Source organism: Ictalurus furcatus, chromosome 14 (assembly GCF_023375685.1).
Source record: "Ictalurus furcatus strain D&B chromosome 14, Billie_1.0, whole genome shotgun sequence".
Classification (NCBI taxonomy): Eukaryota; Metazoa; Chordata; class Actinopteri; order Siluriformes; family Ictaluridae; genus Ictalurus; species Ictalurus furcatus.
Genome location: NC_071268.1, coordinates 29,495,780 through 29,512,188, shown reverse-complemented (window position 1 = coordinate 29,512,188; position 16,409 = coordinate 29,495,780). Strand labels below are relative to the sequence as shown.

General features: G+C 38.2%; 1 protein-coding gene across 1 annotated transcript; it reads right to left on the bottom strand.

Moving 5' to 3' along the window:
* Window positions 1-7,552: 7,552 nt before the first annotated feature.
* LOC128618012 (uncharacterized) lies at window positions 7,553-14,764 on the bottom strand. Its single transcript, XM_053641359.1, has 6 exons — window positions 14,708-14,764; window positions 10,962-11,231; window positions 10,440-10,793; window positions 9,676-9,828; window positions 9,406-9,440; window positions 7,553-9,292 (listed from the first exon to the last, which is right to left on the bottom strand). Exons 2-6 carry the CDS (start codon window positions 11,002-11,004, stop codon window positions 9,236-9,238), a joined length of 642 nt encoding a protein of 213 aa, XP_053497334.1. The 5' UTR covers window positions 11,005-11,231; window positions 14,708-14,764; the 3' UTR covers window positions 7,553-9,235.
* Window positions 14,765-16,409: the final 1,645 nt, after the last annotated feature.

Genomic DNA, 16,409 nt, shown 5'->3' with positions numbered 1-16,409 from the left:
AACTGCTATACACAAAATTCAGTTGAACAGAATATGATATGGTACTCTCCCATTTCTCTGATTTGTTTATTATATTTTTAGATATGACTTTCTCATTCTCTTGCTGTTCTGATTGACTGCTGGCTCTCACCTGCCATTATACGGTCAGACTTCTGGGCCTGTGACTAAACACTGCTAACGTGTTTTAATGAACAGCGATCAGTTTTTTTCCTCTGTATCCTCTGAGTTTTCCGCAGCCCCCCACCATCAGACTGATTAGCAGGGCTGTGGTTACGTACTGCAAGCATTCAGCAGCTTCCCCCAACATACATCCCCCCCTCCCCCCAACATAACACACACTGTTCTTGGTGTCCTCTAGTTACATAACTAAACAAGGCATACTGCAAGGCTTGAAACTAGAGTCTGAACACACTGTTGTTCATGATTATTCATTATGCCATAATGCAAGGATTTTATCTACAGTGGTGCTTGTAAGTTTGTGAACCCTTTAAAATTTTCTATATTTCTGCATAAAAATGACCCAAAACATCATCAGATTTTCACACAAACCATAAAAGTAGACAAAGAGAATCCAATTAAACAAATAAGACAAAAATATTATACTTGGTCATTTATTTCTTGAGGAAAATGATCCAGTATTACAGATCTGTCTCCTGTGGCCCATCATGAAGAGGAGAATGAGATAATGGTGACTAAGGACTGTTGAGCAGCTGAAGTCTTGTAACAAACAAGAATGGGCAAAAATTCCACTTGCAAAACTGCAACAATTATCCTCAGTTCCCAAATGATTAAAAAAAGTGTCATTAAAAGGAAGGGTGATGTAACACAGTGGTAAACATGCCTCTGTCCCAACTTTTTTGAGCGTGTTGATGGCTTCAAATTCTACATTTGTTTACAAAATACAATTAATTCAATTAAATTCAATTCAATTTTATTTGTACAGTGCTTTTTACAAAAGACATTGTCTCAAAGCAGCGTTACAGAAATATCAACACGGTATACAGATATTAAAGGTGTGAATTTATCCCAAATGATCAAGGCAGTGGTGACGGTGGTGAGGAAAAACTCCCTAAGATGTTAAGAGGAAGGAACCTTGAGAGGAACCCGACTCAGAAGGGAACCCATCCTCATCTGGGTAACAACAGTTAGTGTGAAAAAGTTCATTATGGATTTATATGAAGTCTGTTTGGCCTTAGAAGCAGCCGTAGTCCCAGCAATCTGGAATTGGAGTAGATGAGAGCTCCATCCAGAGGTAGGACATCCGAAACGGATCAGGCAGGTCCGGAGATCAGAGAGGATCAGGATCTCTAGTATCTCCATAAAATCGTGTGTGGCTCGACAGAAGGAGAGAGGGAGAGAAAAGATTATTAGGATTGGGAATTAGTATAATAGAAAGTCTAGTCAGGGTAGGCTTGAGTAAACAAATACGTTTTAAGCCTAGACTTAAACACTGAGACTGTGTCTGAGTCCCGAACACTAATTGGAAGACTGTTCCATAATTATGGGGCTCTATAAGCGAAAGCTCTTCCCCCTGCTGTAGCCTTCACTATTCGAGGTACCGTCAAATAGCCTGCATCTTTTGATCCAAGTAGGCGTGGCGGATCATAGAAAACCAAAAGGTCGCTTAGATATTGTGGCGCGAGACCGTTTAGTGCTTTATAGGTCAGTAAAAGTATTTTATAATCAATGTGAGATTTCACTGGGAGCCAATGCAGTGTGGATAAGATCGGGGTGATATGGTCGTATCTTCTGGTTCTAGTTAGGACTCTAGCAGCTGCATTCTGGACTAACTGGAGTTTGTTTATGCTCCTACTGGAACATCCAGACAGTATGGCATTACAGTAATCTAGTCTAGAGGTGACGAAAGCATGAACTAATATTTCTGCATCATGTAGTGACAATATATTTCTTATCTTAGAAATATTTCTGAGATGAAAGAAGGCTATCCTAGTAATATTATCTACATGAGCATCAAATGATAGACTGGAGTCAATAATCACTCCAAGGTCTTTTACTGCTGCACATGATGAAACAGAAAGACCATCCAGAGTTACTGTGAGATCAGAAAGATTACTTCTCGCTAAATGTGGTCCTAGTACAAGTACTTCTGTCTTATCAGAATTAAGTAAAAGGAAGTTAGTTAACATTCAACGTCTAATGTCCTTTACACAATCCTCAACTTTACTAAGCTTCTGTCTGTCCTCTGGCTTCGCTGAAACATACAACTGTGTATCATCAACATAACAGTGGAAGCTAATTCCATGTTTACGAATAATTTGACCTAGAGGTAGCATTTATAAAGTAAAAAGCAGTGGGCCTAAAACAGAACCTTGTGGAACACCTAATTTAACCTCGTTATGCGTGGAGAAGTCTCCATTTACATCTACAAACTGATATCGATCGGTCAGATAAGACCTGAGCCAGGAGAGGACTGTTCCCTTAATACCAACAACATTTTCTAATCTATCAAGGAGAATAGTGTGATCTATAGTATCAAAAGCTGCACTAAGGTCGAGTAACACAAGCAGCGAGACACAACCCTGATCGTAGGTCAGTAGAAGGTCATTTACTACTTTAACTAACGCTGTCTCTGTGCTATGATGAGGTCTAAACCCTGACTGATACATTTCATGAATGTTATTCCTATCTAAGTACGAGCATAACTGCTTTGCTACAACCTTTTCTAAAATCTTAGAGATGAAGGGGAGATTTGATATTGGTCTATAGCTGGACAATTGAGACGGGTCAAGATCAGGTTTTTTAATCAGGGGTTTAATAACTGCTAATTTAAGTGATTTAGGTACATAGCCAGTGCTTAGGGAAGATTATATTTATGATTATATTTAAAAGTGGTTCAATTACTCCTGGACAAATCTGTTTAAACAAACATGTAGGTACGGGATCTAGTATGCAAGTTGATGAATTGGCTGAAGAGATTAATGAAGCTAGTTCGGTCTCTCTAAGCGGAGCAAAACACTCTAAACATTGATCTGATATTGCTACATTGTCATGTAATGGGTTTGTTACAGTACTGTCTGGTTTTAATTTAATAGCCTGAATTTCACGTCTAATATTTTCAATCTTACCAATGAAAAATTTCATGAAATCTTCACTGCTATGTAATGATTGAGTGTTTCTCTCTGTAGTGGTTTTATTCCTAGTTAATTTTGCTACTGTGTTGAATAGAAATCTAGAATTGTTTTTGTTGTCTCCTATTAAGGTGGAGAGATACTTTCCTAGCATCGCTAAGAGATTTTCTATAGTTCAGTAGGCTCTCCTTCCATGCTGTTTGAAATATTACCAGTTTGGTTTGACGCTATTTACGTTGTAATTGTAGAGATGTCTGTTTTAAGGTACGTGTTTTATCGTTATACCAGGGTGCTAGTTTTTTCTCTCTAATTAATTTCTTTTGAGTGGAGTCACTCTATCTAGCGTGTAGTGGAGTGTTGACTCCAAGCTTTTAGTCGCCTGATCGAGTTCTATCAGATTAGACGGTGATCCAAATCTAATTGATGTTTCTGCGAGGTTATTTGTGAAGCTCGGTGCAGTAGCTGATGTGTAGGTACGTTTTACGCGGTAGCGAGGCGAGGTGGAAAATTATGATCAATATGTATTATGAACGAGATAAGATAATGGACTGAGACAACTTCAGACTGCGTAAAAATTATAATATTTTCTATACTTAGTCCATATGTTAGTATGAGGTCAAGAGTGTGACCACCATTATGAGTAGGTCCGATTACATTCTGATGAATCCCTACTGAATCTAAGATGGACACAACCGCTGTTCTCAGAGGGTCTTCTGGGTTATCAAAATGAATATTAAAATCACAGACGATTAATGCTTTATCTACAGACACAACCAGGTTTGAGATAAAGCCTGCAAATTCACTAAGAAATTCAGTATATGGCCCTGGGGGTCTGTAAATAATAATTAGAGGAATTGACTTATTTTTTGTGGCTACATAAGTTATGCTGGTATAAAGAATTTCAAAAGAATTAAATTTATGCTTAGGTTTTTGTGTGACGGCTAGATTTTGACTATGGATGAGACCAACACCTCCTCCTCTACCAGTTGAATTAAGTTGGTCAGTGAAAACATTGAATATCTTTTCTTTGTACTTTTATCAGTTTAAGTTTCAAGAGTATTTATTGCAACTTTTATGGAAAAGGGGTTAGTAACAGCTATTGTTTATGAATGTGCAGCATTTTCATGTGCAGCATTTGTGGTTATTAACATCAGCAGACACAGAAGCGTGTTATGGTTTTTCCCCCCAGTGAGAATCAAGAGAAGTGTGGTCAATCACAATCTGAAAGGTGCTCTTTCCATTACACTGCCTGTTAGGCCTCTTCACACCTTACACTAGTGCAGATTTCAATAGTTATTTTAATGATGGAAGTAATTTGACAGATGGAATAAAAGGTTTTATTTCAGATGCTGAACTGTGCTGATTATTTGTTCATAGGAATAAATACTACACTACTATGTTGACAGGATGTATTGCATTAGGAATGTTTATTTGAGAGATTTTATATATGCGCGCAACTGTTTGGCCACCCTGGCAAAATTGGATTTTTTTTTTTTTATTAAACCAAACAAACAGCCAACACAACCGCTGCAGCAAACTATTTAAAATGACCAGTTTTTATGTTTTGCAGATGTTAATGAAGATACATTCATACACAAAAAACCCTATTAATTTAGATTAGTATGATATTTAAAATCCAAAATTATGCATCAAAGAAATAGATTACTTTTGTATGAAAATGCATTCTGAGGACACCAACTTTAAGCATGAGAACGAGAGCAAGCAGATAGAAATGAGAGGCATCCAGCACTGCACAGTCCCTGATGCCCTTCACCACACCTGAAACATAAAACCACAGTGAGTCATGAATGCAGAACAGGAAAAGGGTGAACTGCAGGTTGTGGCTGGAAACTGCCATTTCTCATTAAACCCAAAGCACAATGTCTGGATCTAAAAATAAAATATATTTTTTTAAAACCCACACCCTTTAATGAAGTACAGGCAGCAGAGCTTCACTAGAGCTATCATGGCTGCCATACTTTGCACTCTAGAATACAATGATCACGTTACAGAATTTTCCATTTCTTATGTAAAGAGGAAAAGCAAAACTTTATATAGACTGAAATCCTGGAATATGAATCCACATGGACTGCATTTATTAAAATCACCCTCCATTTTAAAAAGTATCATGTAATCGACTCCACAAGACCAGACTATGACGTTACAACCCAGTCTAGGTTGATCTCACAGTTCAATGTGAAAGACCTCTGGATAACAGAAGCCAGGAATGACAGATAAACAGTTTTCAATGAAGTGTATATACAACTGTACATAGAACACACCAGATATATCTTCAGGGTGGGCCAAGGCCAAAATAATAAACAAAAGAGTTCTTGGTTTAGAGAGATTGTTTATCTAAAATAAAATAAATTTAAAAAAAAAAAACAGAAATACAAATGTACTTCCCTAACTCCCTAATCAAAAACAGAGACAAAAAGGCCCCCACTCCCAACAGAAACAGCAGCCCTACTGCTGGTAAAGCAAGTGAAACATATATACAGTGGTAAATATACAGTATCTCACAAAAGTGAGTACACCCCTCACATTGTTGTAAATATTTGATTATATCTTTTCATGTGACAACACTGAAGAAATGACACTTTGCTACAATGTAAAGTAGTGAGTGTCCAGCTTGTGTAACAGTGTAAATTTGCTGTCCCCTCAAAATAACTCAACACACAGCCATTAATGTCTAAACCGCTGGCAACAAAAGTACTACTTTTCATCTTCACTACTGTCAGAGCTGCTATTAGAGAAAATTAATCAACACCTGACCAATCACAATCCAGAAATCAACAGCACTGTGATATAAACAATTTTAAATGAAATGGATTACATCACACATTATAAGGACTAAATGAGAACATTTCAAATTGGATAAGACTTTCAATCTCAGTGAAAATGTGTGATCATTTACAAATAGATCTGTAGATCTTATTTAGTTTTGTGTCGCCTCATTTGGTTAGTGTGTTGTTTTATGTAGCACCATGGTCCTGGAGGAACGTTGTTTCGTTTCACTGTGAACTGTAACAGCTGTACAGGGTTTAAATGATGATAAAACAACTTGAACTTGAAATAAACCTGGTCATGTGGTGATAATGACAATCTAAATTTATATTTCTAATTAATAAAATGAATGCAGGATTTACTGGAAGATCTGAACATCTGAGAGTTGGAACTTAAACACTGACTGACTTCTAATATACACCAGTCACCCATAACATTTAAAACTGCCTGCCTAATATTGTGTAGGTCCCCCTTGTGCTGCTAAAAGAGCTCTGACTGAACAAGGCATGGCCTCAACATGACCTCTGAATGTGCCTCCATGGATCAGACTTGTTTGTCCAGCACATGCCACAGATGCTGGATCGGATTGAGATCTGGGGAATTTGGAGGCCAAGTCAACAGCTTGAACTCTTTGTTCCTCAAACCATTCCTTAAACCATGCCGTGTAGCAGGGTGCATTATCCTGCTGAAAGCAGCCACTGCCATTAGCCTTTGCCATGAAGTGGTGTGCATGGTCTGTAACACTGTTTAGGTGGTACGTGTCAATGTAACATCCACATGAATGCCAAGACCAAAGGTTTCCTTCAGAACACCGCACTCCCCCAGCTTGACTTCTTCCCATAGTGCATCCTGGTGCCATCTCTTCCCCAGGTAAGTGACGCAGACACACCTGGCCATCCACATGATGTAAAAGAAAATGTGATTCATCAGACCAGGCCACCTTCTTCCATTGCTCCATGCTCCAGTTCTGAAGCTCAGGTGCCCATTGTAGGAACATTCTGTGGTAGACAGGGGGTCAGCTTGGGCACTCTGACTGGTCTGCAGCTACGCAGCAAGCTGTGATGCACTGTGTGTTCTGACACCTTTCTGTCATAACCAGCATGAACTTTTTCAACAGATTGTGCTACAGTAGCTCTTCTGTGGGATCGGACCAGACGGGCTAGCCTTCTCCCCACACACATCAATGAGCCTTGGATGACCATGACCCTGTCACCAGCTCACCAGTTGTCCTTCCTTAGACCACTTTTGGTAGGTACTAACCACTGCATACTGGGGACACCACACAAGACCTGCCATTTTGCAGATGCACTGACCCAGTCGTCTAGACATCACAATTGGACCAATGTCAGAGTAGCTCAGATCCTTACACTTGCCCATTTGTTCTGCTTCCAGCACATCAACTTCAAGAAGTGACTGTTCACTACACTGACAGTAGTGCAGCTGCAAATCACAGGTTTACATTAATGTGCTCATTCTAATACGTTATTGTTTCTATAGTAACGGCTCATTCACAGGGACTGGTATGGCTAACATTCCATATAAACAGATTAAAAACATAAAGGAAATGTTGATGATTATGACAGAGGAGTTTGTGGTTTCCTGGTAACATGACAAACTACTTTTTTTGTCTCATTAAGTTTAAGTGAAAGAAAAAATAGAGGCTGCTGAGAGAACAACTGTTTATAGCTGCTATGACCTAAGTGAGAACAGGAACTGACTTGTTCAGCATACTTTGCACAGCATTACATGTAACTATAAATAGAAGCATGGCATGTCATTATACTGAAAACCTTTATCTAGAATTCAGAAACCGAATAAAACACGTTACTGTGGTCCTGAGGACCTGTTTTGATCAAACACTGAAACCACAATGATACTAAAACCACATGTCCTGAACAGGAAATAACCAACAATTGGGTAAATTACAATAGGTGAGATTTTTTTGTTTGTTTAATCTAAACTCAGACACTTAAAAGATCTCACTTAATATTTCCATCTGCTATGTTCAGTGAGGAGTAATAATAAAATGCTGTAATGTTTAATATGTCTATTATAATTCTATATATATTTTTTTAATTAATTTGCAGTCAGGTTTAACAGACCATATTAAAATCTAAAGAGTTTTACAGGGATTAGAAGAAAGATTTAACCCTCCATCAGAATCTGATAACTGACATTTAATCTCTCTTCAAATAAAAATATAAATAAAGTTCGAGACCTGTCCTGTTTTGTGGACTCAGATTTATATGTATGACTTTCTCCTTCCATTCAGTAAATATCGCCACCTACCGGCACCATTCTGCAATGAGTAGCACTTTAAAGTGGGCAGAAAAATATATCAAAATAAAGTGTAGAATAAAGAAGGTAAATAACTGGCTAACAATAAGTTGTAGTGGCTTTAGCCCTGAGGTTACTACAGTATTTTATTAAATTAATCTGGATTAATTACAAGGTAGAAATAGTCACTTTCCCCCAAAAACACACACACACACTTCATCACCCTCTGACTTTGTACAAGCCATATTCCATCTCAATAGAGCCATTCACTGCCTGTTTAACGAAATACTGAGCAGCTGAAACATAATATTCCTCCCTACATTTTAATCTTATAGACAAGATCAGATTAAAGTTCTATAAAAACAGTGCAAATAATGTGGAACTATTCGCATTATAAGGTTTATTAAAAAAAAAAAAAATACAGAAATAAAAGCAGGAAACTGCACCACGTCTCTGTCCACGTTTCACATGTGTTTATATAAAGCTTTGGGCTTTTGTCTGGAGTAAAATAAACACAGTAATTCACCTTCAGCAATTCATTTATTTGATATTGATTATATCAGTCATTTACTTCGTATTGGCCTGTACACACAGTGCAGTGTTACATGTTACACTGGACTAAAGTCTTTTAACCACTAGAGCTCTAGTGTGCACTTATAGCCCAAAGAAACAAACATCTTCAACACATCTGGCTTTAATGCTTCAACTCTTCATGAAGCTTTAACATCACTACTTTTAACCTTGGAACTCTTTTAAGAGCAAAATGTACCAACGAATCCTTGTAAATAAATTATTTTTGTTGTTGTTTGAAGTCAAGACATTTTTGAATAGTTAAATGAACGTTTTCCTCGATTCATTGTTGAACAACTATTTAAAAAATTGAAGTTTAAGAGTTACGAGAGCTGAATGACGGCACAGTTGGGGAATCACCCAGATAACATGCTTTTGGGGGCAGAACAGGAAGTCATTAATCTTCAGACCACACGGATTATTAGTGAGTACTTGACGTATGCGAGGTCGATGGGATCGTAGCAGGTTCTCTGCTGATTCTGATCCTCATGCTGCTGATGATTTCTGGGCCGTCAGGAGACACTTGTGTAGGTCACAGAGGTCAAATCAGACACGTGCAGGTCCACTTCCTGCAGAGAGAAACATCTGATAATGTGACATTATTAGTCTGTTTTAATAGTGACATGATCTCAGCGCTGACTTCCATCAACTACATTTCATCATTTCATCGTTTTTCTGGTACCTTCTCGTTTGAGTCCCCAGTGGAAGAACACTTATCTGAAAAATAAGAGAATTTAACATAGACAAAGACGACAATCTCAAAAATGTCAAACACACAGATTTCACTACACAGCTTTTTACAATAACTAACGTTTTCATTACACATTCATTCTGCACTAGTGTATAAGGGCTGCTGTACGGCCTGGAACAACAGGAAGTGTCATAAATAAAAGGAAGTGTGTGTGACAGGGTGAACGGTGTAAATGTTGGTCTTCAGGCTGTAAGTTCTCACCTTGTAGCGTGGAACAGTACAGAGAGGAGCAGATGATGCTTATTGAAACAAAGACCACACACACACATGATAGGATTATAATAATAATTCCACAGAGTGCAGGACCTACAGACTGCTGTGTGTCTGAACGATCAGTCTCATGATGCTGATCAGCTGAAACACAGAGGAACACAGAGATATCAGTAAAGTATCTGAGAGGAAAGTGTATCAGATGACATTCTGATATCTTTTATAACTTTAATTTAGTGTTAAACACACAACGATCAGGCTGTCACTTGTACACTGTGTAACAATAAACAACAACAACAATAACCGAGAGAAAAGTGTTTTCTTTTCTGCTTTATTAATCATCACAATAGTTTCAGCTCACCACATCTGTACTGATATCTCTCCTTATATTTTTCTTTTATTAAGGTTTCTCTCAGTCATGAATTTGGGACATGAGTCACTATTTGAAACACTTTTCTCCTCCACACTGAACTGATCTCCTCACAGTTCAACAACATTCTCAATACTGCTCTTTAAAGTGTGGCTGAACAAAATAAAGAACCCTTGAAGAAAATGAAGCAAGAGAGGAAATAATGTCCAGATTAGCAGAACTTTAAAAAGTCTGGAGTGTCAGGTGCACGAGATTTTACTGTTTGTTCATAAAAATAATCCTTGAAATAATACACAAGATATCAATAATATTATGAAAAATAAACACACGAACTAAAACAAAATTAAATAGCAATAATCAGACTGAATAAAGTATTGGCACCCACCTGTAAAGTCCAGTCTGATGAGTTTCCCAAACTGAATGTGTGTCGTTCTGTTTCGACCTCCACAGAAATAAAATCCCAGATCTGTCTCTCTAACTCCAATAATCACTAAACTGACTGAACTGCTGCTTTCTGTTATATCAAAGTGACTCTCGTTCACATTATAACTGAGGGAAAAGGTTTTCTTCAGCTTAGATTTCTCAGCAGATATCAACAGCTTCACCTCCTCAGATCTCAGTCGATACCACGATATCTCAGAATAATTAGTGATGTTACAGAGCAGGGTGATGTTCTCTCCAGGATGGACAGATAAATGATCAGTTGAAGCGATCTCAAGGAGACACGGTGTAAAGAAACCTGAAGGAACAACAAGAGAGCAGATTCATCATCACTGTCCAAACCAGCTATAGTGCATTAATACATTCAGAGTCCTGAACATTACTCACGCTTTCACAGCTACAGCGGCTAATAACAGTCTTTTATAGTTTACTATCTGATCATCTGCTAATGTGTGTATGAACTCACCAAACAGCATCTGTAGAAGAAATGTAGACAGGAGTTTGGCCATTTCTCACACACTCCCTCCAGCGCTCTGAGGACAAGTGCTGCTGTTTCACACCTGGTTTTAGCCACACGGTCCTACATCCTGTTCTGTATTTTGTCAGTCCAATAATCTGCTCACATCACCGGTGTTCTTCTTAGACGGTGCGTACAGATCCGAGCACATTCATCATTTTATCAGTTTATTTTCTTTACACCATCCACCAACAATGCTAACATGAACATCCTAGCAGGCTGAAGGAAAAACATTTTACCACAATAAGACCCTGAGCGTATGTCAGAAGAGGGACAGATCCATGCTAGCAGAATAAATCATAAATCATATTGTTTTAACTGATATTTAGCTGCAATATGCCGAAATGTTTGGATTTATAAGCAACAGCTGAGTATAAATACTTAAGCTGGTTCACACTGTAGGATTTTGGCCATGATTTAGTCGTCTGATGAATAAATTAATAAATGTCTGAGACAAATTTTGAGAATCCTAAAAGATTCCTATAATCCTGGGCCAAAATCTGTAGTCTTTGATCGGTAATTTGACGTGTTCCCCGACAGTAGATTAATGACCGTTGTGATCAAATTTTCCCCTATATCTTCTTGTACGCAAAAGTAAAATCATGATAATGATTCAAATGTTCGATGTAAAATTCAAACTAACATGTCTGGGTGTAAAAAATTTAAATAAAGTAAAAATAAAATAAAAAATAAAAAAGATGTTCACAACTTTACCTACAAAGTTTAAACATTTAAAGAAATCAAATGGAAAAGTTATTCCATACCAAGTTACTTTATCTATTTGTTTAATTCAGGATAATTTCCTGAACAATGATTTGTTGTTAAGATCATTAAACGCTTAATACTTTGCCATTTTGGGCCTAGCCCATATTTTTTTTTCTCCCGGGAATGTAACTAGATAAAAAGTTTGATGTGTTGTTCTCTAATAAATTTTAAGAACAATAAATGTTGTCAAATTGCTGATAGAACATGAAGAACACACTTGGGGACGTGCTGTTATGGGAAAATAATAAACTCTGAGGTGGTTACTCTGCTTCATCACACCACACCACCACTTAGTATTTTACTATAACAACACAACACACACTGTTTTATAGACAGTCTCACTCTATAAACCATCTATACAGTCATTAAGAAGCATTTTATCTCACATATAGTGCACTTACTTCTTTAGAGTATGAATTAGAAGTTTTTATTTCTATACTTTACTTCTATCCAGTAATTTACTAATATATATGATCTCACCAAACAGCAGCTGTAAAATAAACACATTCGGCCATTTCTCACGTACATCCTCAGTGAACTTGTGATGTTTTTTAAACCCTTCTATTTCTAGTACGTGTTCTCACTACCTGTCCCTTTTAACTTTTAGCCACGACTCCCTACATCCTGTTCCATTAACATATCCAATATGCTGCTGACATCGTTTGTCTTATTAATGCTAACCCCACCATGCTAACCCCACCATGCTAACCCCACCTCCAACGTTAACCTTCTTAACCTTTCATGCAAATTGAGTTGTGCACATTGTTACAATTACATTGTTATTCAGTTCACCCTTTAATTAGTTTGTTATTTTGTAATTAGTTTATTAGTTTATTTAAACCCTTGTGTTTCTCTGTTCCACATGAATTATTGTTCAGTGTTTCCCCGCCTGTCTGTACTAAGTCTTTGTTTCTTGATGTCTGCTAGTGTTTCGCCTTAGTCCAGTTGACCGTGTCTGTTCATCGCCTGACTTTAACCTGTTTGTTGAACTTGATCTTGCTGAACATTCTTGGATTTGTCTGCCTGCCTCTGAAAAAAGATACAACGCTTTAACTGCAGCTGCATCCGTCTCACCTCTCATTCCCTGACAGAAAAAGTACACAAAACTAGTACAGGCTAGTCATCAGTAGTTGAATCACAGAGGCCGAATCTCAGTTCTGCACAGGGGAAGGTTGTAACGCTGTGTTAAAACTATTACAAGAGACTATGCTATTCTGTGTAGTTAGCCTTCTAAATTCACACAATTAACTTTAATGACTTTATTGTGCAGTATGAGAAACAGGCTGAGGAAGACAGACAGGGCTGTACCTGTGTGTTATCTCCTTGGATACACAGTAGGCGAAAAGCAGTACGGCAGAGGGGTAGTATATCTGAATTCTCAGTAGGTGAGAAACTGTAGGTGAGAAATACCCGGATGGTGTACTGCTTCTGGTGAGATTTTGCAGTAGGCAACTGATGTACAGTACGCAAGTCAAAAAATCCCATACTGCAGCGGGACTGGTGCAGACAACCTCAGAAAAAAATGTCAGAAGACAGCGTCGGCTCTTTTTAAACAGGACTCGTAACAATAACAGTAGAAATTGTTAACTTGTTCAAGGTTTAAACAAGAAAACAGTTGTCACAGCTAGGGATGCACCAAAATGAAAATTCTTGGCCGAAGCCGAAACCGAATATAATGAAAAACTTGTCCGAAAGCCGAAGGCCATAAAACGAACACGTTTTTTCATGATTTTTGCATTTATTTTACCATTTTTTTTCACCATTGCATAAATTAAATAGTCAAAATGTGCTTTTTACTATTTTGTCTTGCTTTTCAAAGCAAAAATCAATTACAAAAACTACAATTTCAAAATATTTATTTAACACTGAACATTTTTTTTCATTCCAGCAGGCACAGGCTACCAACAAGGCACAATATAACTTTAAATAAATAAATGAGTAAAATCAAAATATTTTGATGTGGTCATCGTTGACCCCCCTTTGAATAGCCGATGTTAGGCCTATAACTGACTGCTGAAAGAATGGAACACTCTGTAGACTACAACAAAATAGTGCATTGACAAGAGTGCAGAAACTGGTTCTATTGGGTTCTATAGGGCTGATTATATTGGGGATATATACCGCTCACGCCCCTGTACACCTCGCCGAGTATTATGGTAGATATAGGATTTGTCTGCCTGCCCTTAAATAAATACGTCTTCACCTGCTTCCGTACTCTACTCCCTTACGTCTCACGACGTGACAGAAACAAAACAAACGCACGTGTCCACAGCGCGTGCATGCGCACGCCCACTCATTGAGGTCGTGATTCACTCGTCTCACTCTGGTTGCTAGGCTGTTTGGTTGCGTCTTCAAACACGTCATTGTTCGGTCAAATTTATTCGGCCTTTTCACTTATTCGGCTGAACACCGAAAATGCTTTTTTTTGCTATTTTCGGCCGAATAATTTCAGTTGCCGAACATTCAGTGCATCCCTATTCAAAGCGTTTGAGACCTTTTTTGTGATCTACATCATGCCTTAACCGGCCGAGCTAACAGCAACGTATTTCCCTCAGCCTGTTAATATTGCCCACATTGAATTACTAATTCAGTTAACTTTCCTGATATGGATTTGAATTAACTAGTTGTTTTGTCCATCATTACAAGTGGTGTGAAACTGGAGTAAATTTGTGTTGGCTAAAAGGCTAGAAATAAGATACTGTCAACAAATAGCTATTATGCAGCTTGTCAATAGTTAGAATCTAACCATCCATCCATCTTCTATACCGCTTATCCTTTTCAAGGACATGGCGAAACCTGGAGCATATCCCAGGGAGTATGGGGCACAAGGCGGGGTACACGCTGGACAGGGTGACAATCCATCGCAGGGCAATAGTTAGAATACAGAGCCTAAATCGAACAATTAATATTAAGTAATGTTTGGATGTTACCGGGACTGATGAGCACACTCTGATGCTTATCCAGTGGAAAGTGTTTAATGGAGCCCTTTAAGTGTTTAAAGCAAAATGCCACCATCAAAGGATCTGAGAAAGTAGAGAATAAAAAATGGGAAAAGAAGGGGGAAATTTATACTAACACTATTTACATTGTGGTAGTAGTCACTAAAATGTCAACCAGAGCTTGACTTACACTTTTTAAATTCTTGATTTCTGTGTATTTTTGTGACAGAACACAGTCAACAGGGGAAGGTGACGGCGGTCTATATCAAGAAAAAGGGGAATAATTAAAACAGAAATACAAAGTAAGCAGATTCTGTTACTGCTGTGCAACAAACAAAGCTTTGATTTGTCAAAAAACATAACTGCCCTTGCATTATGTTTGTAGTAGGTAGTAAGGTTACAGCAGCATCCTGGAAATGGTATCTTGCCATGGATAAGGCAATAGAGGTGGTAGATCCTCTATAACACCACCCAGCCTTATTGCCTCATCTGGCCAAGATGCCACCCTCAGTGAATCCAGAGCAGGAAAGGACACACAGAAAAGGGAAAAAGGCTGGAATTGAGGAACTGATCATGAGAAGAAAGAAGAGAAAGGGAATGACAGGGGAGGCAAGAAGTGGAGGCCAGAGAAAGGGAAGAAAGAAGAGACCGGGAGGAAGGAAGGAGAGAGAGAGAGAGAGAAGAGAGAGAGAGAGAGAGAGAGAGAGAGAGAGAGAGAGAGAGAGAGAGAGAGAGAGAGAGAGAGAGAGAGAGAGAGAGAGAAGAGAGAGAGAGAGAGAGAGAGGGAGGGTGTTATGAGGTGCAAAGAAGGTGCAGTGTACAGTGAACTGTGGTAAAGTAGCAAGTTTCCATTTCAGTGGACTGAAGTGGTTAAGATGATTGACTGGAAGGTTGTGAGTTCAAATCCCAGCTGTGGAAGCTTGGCCTGAACCCTCAACTGCTCAGTTATATAAATGAGAAAAATGTAAGTCGCTCTGGATAAGGAACAAAATGTCATAAAAAATAAAGCAGGAAAAGTTTTCTTTTCTGTGTTCAGCATTAAATAGGCTGTAGGGGAAAGAGTTCCTGAATTTGTTAGTGTGACGGTGAAGACTCCTGTAGAAAACACCTACAATGGAGATAGCTTTTGGAAATGCATAGTAACCCCATATACAGTCATTGATGGTATCATTTGAAGGCTTAAACACTCAACTTTAACCAGAATCACATCAATGTTGTATTTGTTACATAAAGTAGCACGATGGAGAATAAACATCATGGCCGAATAATTTCTAATCCAAAAGAAACTTTGTTTGATGTTCCATTTTGAGGACTTTACTTTAAATGACACCAAACTGTGCATTTATTCCACTGTATATGGATAAGAAAAAGCATTTAAGTTAAGAAAAATTAAGGTGGAAATGAAAAATGTACCCCAGGGTAAATAGGTTAACGACATAAGATTTTAAAGTTTGAAAAACTGAACAATCACACAAGCAACAATCATAGAATTTAGAAGAACTGTGGCTAGATACACGTTCACACACAGCCCATGGCAGTGTGGAAGTGGCTGGTGGATGCGAACACTGCAGCTCTGAGATCCCCTGGCGATTAGAGATTGTGGAGCACCGCAGAGCACGCAACAACTTCTGGCATGAAGGCAGGACTTACTTGGAGCACCAGCGTGTTTTGAGCATCCCAAAGGCTCATGTAA